The sequence below is a fragment of the Limulus polyphemus genome, unplaced genomic scaffold (assembly GCF_000517525.1).
Source record: "Limulus polyphemus unplaced genomic scaffold, Limulus_polyphemus-2.1.2 Scaffold20, whole genome shotgun sequence".
Classification (NCBI taxonomy): Eukaryota; Metazoa; Arthropoda; class Merostomata; order Xiphosura; family Limulidae; genus Limulus; species Limulus polyphemus.
The window spans coordinates 611,220-616,515 of record NW_013665630.1 but is presented as its reverse complement, the minus strand read 5'-3'; the positions used below and the strand labels follow the sequence as shown (position 1 = coordinate 616,515).

The 5,296-nt window shown below is 33.1% G+C and overlaps 1 protein-coding gene across 1 annotated transcript in view; it reads right to left on the bottom strand.

Moving 5' to 3' along the window:
• LOC106458152 (synaptopodin-2-like) overlaps nt 1-5,296 on the bottom strand; it is a 46,437-nt gene that overhangs the window by 14,669 nt on the left and 26,472 nt on the right. The window contains exon 5 of the mRNA XM_013917616.2: nt 1,623-1,755. Coding sequence (XP_013773070.1) covers nt 1,623-1,755 — 133 coding nt within the window. The remainder of the gene's footprint in view (nt 1-1,622; nt 1,756-5,296) is intronic.

Genomic DNA, 5,296 nt, shown 5'->3' with positions numbered 1-5,296 from the left:
GAACCCGCGACCTTCAGATTGCGAGTCGAGCGCCCTAACCACCTGGCCATGCCGGGCCAGGACGCATGAGAGTCGTTTTATTTCGAATTTTTAATACTTTTCTTGTAATAATGTAAGTTGATTTTTCTCAGTGAGAATTTATGGCTTTCATATTACAAGATTGAGTACATTATATAGAAATAATTTTGAATATGCAGATCAGCACATAATGTGACAACAATAAACCAATGTAAAGTCGCAGTGGAATGGAATGAATCAGAACAACATTTTAACATTGTTTGGGATTTAGTGTAATACCACCAAAACTGTTCGCTTGTGTGAAGAGTATGCAACAGACCTTTCCAACGCAAAATATTCATAGAATCAAATCATAAAGATGTGTTTTCAGAACGAGGATATAGAACTTTCAAGACGAAGATATATTTTGATTTTAGTGGTATTGGAAAACAAAGGAACATAGATCAGCTTAGGGCATCCAGTAATTTCACTCCCCATATAAAAAAAATCAACGTTTAAAATTTCAGTTATCAAAGATTTTAAAAAGTGATGCAGCTTATGAGCTAATTATATTACGTTTATTACTATTACTACAAATATATAAAGATATGAACAAACGGTTGCAAGTTCTTCTTACTAGATATAATCTAGATAACATGATTGACTTTTTACGAGCAATAACTCATAACCTGAGTCATTTTTAATAATCTTTAATAAATGTCATTTTTAATGTTGATTGTTTTAATATATGTCACTTTTAATGTTTATAATGTTTTTTTGACATGGGGAGTGGAATTACCGGGAGTCAAATTAACCTATAACGTGTATCAAGACTGTCCAGAAAGAGATCTGCAATTCGTACCTCAGCCATGGTAAGTAAAGTGCGGCGTCTTGTAACAGATAAGAATCCACGAACATAAAGGTCAATGAAAAAAGCCATCCACATACCCCAGGCAACAGTGTGTAACATAATAAAGAAGGGTATCCGACTGGAGAAGTAACTCAAGTCTTGTATACACAGATTGCTTCATGAAATTTCAGTTCACTGTTACACACCTCCAGCAGCTGAAGAATGAAACAGGTATTTATGCTGGATTTATGCCGGATTAGTCGCTGGACGCAATGTGTAGGGATTTATATGCAACCAGATTGTTAAAACATGCGATAGAAATTCGTCGTCCTTCTACACTAGATGGATTGTAGAAAGCAGCATGGAGGGGTGATGCGCTTTACACACGACAGTTTTACGATGGGGCTTTTTACAATGAAAACTACGAGTCACATTTATCGTCAAGATGCATGGTCGTCAGATATAGTAGGATCGGACGAAGCGACATAGACTGTAACAACGTGGCGAGGCTCTAAAATCGTATCAACATAACGTACTCAACCCTCTATAATGTACGGCCTTGTAAGGTATGTACACTTATATATAACATGTGTTCACTACATATTATATACCTTTCAACCTTTAGCGGTAATTAGTTCAGTTATTCCATCATATTTTTGTTAATTATGTAAATCAATTAATATTTTTAGATGATTTAGTCAAGAAGTGTCCGCATAATGTGTGAAAAATTTTAAGCATTCAGGTAATTTTTATATTCATATAAGTATTAACTTACTTTTTCTCGGTATCATTTCGAAGTAGTCCATTTCAGCTTCTGGTGCAGGCTCGTAGGCGTGTGGATTAATATGAATTTCTAGATTTCCTTGTTGGTCAGCAGACCCCAAGTCTGAATGGATTGTATTTTTAAACTATACCGAAATAAAATTATATGTTAAAATAATAATTGTACATACTTTTACTTAATTAAATACATTTTCAAAGAAAATTTATAACTGTGGGATGATCTACGTCATAGTATTAAATGCGCCATCTAACGATAACCTGTAGAAATAAGTATATCTTTAGAGCGTAAGGACATAATTCAGATTTTAGAACTACTTGGTTGTATTATATTATACGATATTTTAAACAAAAATTATAATTCAGGTTTAAAGAGCATAATCATTATTCAATTAGTATCGTATAACACTGGACAACAAAAATTTTGCTACTGGAGAAAACTCAAGTGATTCGGATAATTTAATGGTGCTGATTTCAAATATGTAGTCAGAATTTGTTCCTCACCTATAGACTTTGAGTTATTGTAATATCTTAATATTTTATCAGCACTATATTAATTACCATGCAGTCAACTCAGTACAATAGATTTATGCTGCGAAATTAAGTTTAATTGGACAGTTCAATGGATAAAAGGCATACATTTTTGATAACTTCAAACACTGACTGTATTGTATTGGTGTAAAATTCCAAATATTTTACTCTTATATATTACTTGCTCTCAATATAATTGTGGTGAATTGCACCACTTCTGCTTCATTCCTATGCTCACCTGCCCCACTCGGGAATCACGAAATCCTCATGTGTTCAGTTTGCTAGAACATTCGAGAAGTCCCCCGACTTAGCACAAAAGGGGCGGAGTCAGATGCCTCTCTCTCTCAAATGCCTCTCACTCACTCACTTGGTCACTTCGCCTCGCTTCGCGTACAGTCAAAACAAAGTCCGATCTTCTTCCTCGCATCATAGCCGCGATAGAATCAAATTGTAGAAAACTTTGTTTTTTAAAATATTTTAAACTCTAATTCTGTAAACATACATTATTTCATATTTTGTAGAAAATCATTTGAAATGCTGGCTGCCTTCAGTTCAAGTAAAGTCCGAAAGTTCAAAAATCATCCAAACAGTTTCCGCTACATTTGAGGAAAATATATTACAGTTTCACGAAGGAAAAACATGATACACAAAGTAAAGGTAGCTTACTACCACTATTTCGGGTCTAAAATAGGTGTTTCTAGATATTCAGGTAAAGCTAAACAATACATTAAATATCGAGATATTGCATCGGCAATGAAACCAGTACCTCATGAGGATGGTCTTCCAGTGCCACATCCACCATCGAATTGGAAAACAGAAGAGTTATCCTGCGAAGAATACAATGGGTCATCTTCATCCTCTTCATCTAGTTATTCTATTCCAGTGGCATCTCAACATAAACTGTCTCATCTGATCACATAAGAAGGGCTTAATGATCTGATCCGTGACTTGTATCTGTAAAAGCATCATGGGGAACTTTTTGGCTCCCGTTTACAGCAATGAAATTTATTAGCTCCAGGAACAAGAGTATCAATTTACCGAAGTCGCCATCAATGTCTTGCTTCTCACTACAGCATGCAAGGTACTTTGAGTTTCTGTACAAATGTCGATGCACTAATGGAAGAATTAGGTACTGAACATCATTCTCAAGAATTGAGACTATTTATCGACTCATCTAAAGTTAGTCTGAAAACTGTTCTTTTGCACAATGGGAACACTAAGCCATCAATTCCTGTTGCTCATGCTGTGAACATGAAAGAAACTTATCAAAGCATGCAGATTATACATTCTTAAAGGAAATTTTCAATGAATAAATAAAGTTATTATATAAAAAGCTCTTATTTTCACAACATATAAGAATATTATGAATAAATGTATCATAATTCGCAAACTAGATGCAATCAGTAATTTTCAACATAATTTTTAGAATCGGCATCGTCAAATTACTCAGAAACAGCTGCATTTTTTTTCTAGTAGCAAAGGAAAAATTTTTGTTGCCCAGTGTAATCCAACACATTTCGGTTTACATGTAATTGTGGTTAGTAAATTTTTGAAAATACCACTTCAAATAATTAGACATTCTTGGAAAGTCAAACTACAAGCAGAATGTAACTTCATTTATTGTAAAACTAAATAAAAAAAATAAAAAACAAACAACAAATGATTAAGTTAAATTTTCTTGTTTACATCCAGTAAAACTGTGTACTTATACATTTCTCTCTGCTTCCATATTTTACATCTCGAAGAAGTAACACAAGAACCAAGAATTTAAAACAAATTGTTTATCTCTATGAGGGACACTGGGAGGACTTATAAGAAAACGCTGATATTAAAATACTACTTTGGAAGAGCGATGGGCAGCCACTGGCCTTCGGAGTGCATAAGGACCCATAGGGGTCAACAGGTGACTCCATGAATGTGTTTCACATATAGCTTGCTTTTATTCAGATTTGTCTTTTTTTTGTTAACTCGTAAAAGGGCTCCTGCGTATCTTTAGGGTGTTAGAGGACCGAAAGTGTGACCCACATATTAATTCAGGTTGCCCCCACTGCTTTAGAAGAACCTAAAAAAAAAAGGTGTCAAGAAAAACCATTCTAATGATAAATACCGTAAATAAATAATTTAGATATACTAAAAAGGAATAGAGTAAAATTCAAACAATAAGTAAATTTAATGATGATTGATAATGTCAATCAAAGAAAAAAAAGGTAGAATTATAATGAAAAGGTTATGGATATATGCAAGGGAAGTTTATAGTATCAGCCAAAACACAAGCTCTCCTCCCTACAAGTAAGGAGTCCTATCGTAACACTTACTTGAGTGCGCAGTCCAGATAGCGTAGCGCTTTCCCTAATATCGTACCACTGACCACAGAAAGGCAACTATCAATCTACTTTTTATATATATATAATTAATTAAATTAAAGTAACAATGAATAAATTAACATATAATCAAATAACATGTATCAAAAATTTATATATATATATTTGACACAAAGTTCCCAATTTAAATAAGAGAGGACTTGTGTCTATTAATAGCTGCTCGACACTATAGCAACAGTGCAAAAAGACACAAGTATAGCCTATGATCAACAACTTGGTATATAAATGCATAAATTGAGCAAATTAAATCAAGTTAACTATTGTATTCTCGAAATATTTCGAAGTTAGTTGGAATATTTATAAGAAATTTAGAATAACATCAATATTTCTAACAACAGTAATTTAAAACAATAGCTCTAAAAATGCTTCTCTAAGGCCACGTCGTATCTTTTTAACTTACACATTTACAACGCTAAAATCTGAGGTTCGATTCCTCGTAGTGGACTGAGCGCATATGGCCCATTGTGTGACTTTGCATTAAAACAACAACAGAATTTCTTTCATTTAAAAAAGATATAATTTAGTTTGAAGACAGTAAAGCCAGAAAATAGAAGAGATGAACCCAAGTTATTAAAAATTGGGAAGGAAAATTTTTAATTGGTTGCAAGCACAAGAAGTCATTAAAAATGTATTTAAACTCTGGAAGGATAGGAAAAAAAACAGAATTATTTGATACCTGTAATTCAAAAAAACAAGTAATATATATATATATATATATATAATAAAAGTAAAAAACAAATACAAACTATAGAACGAA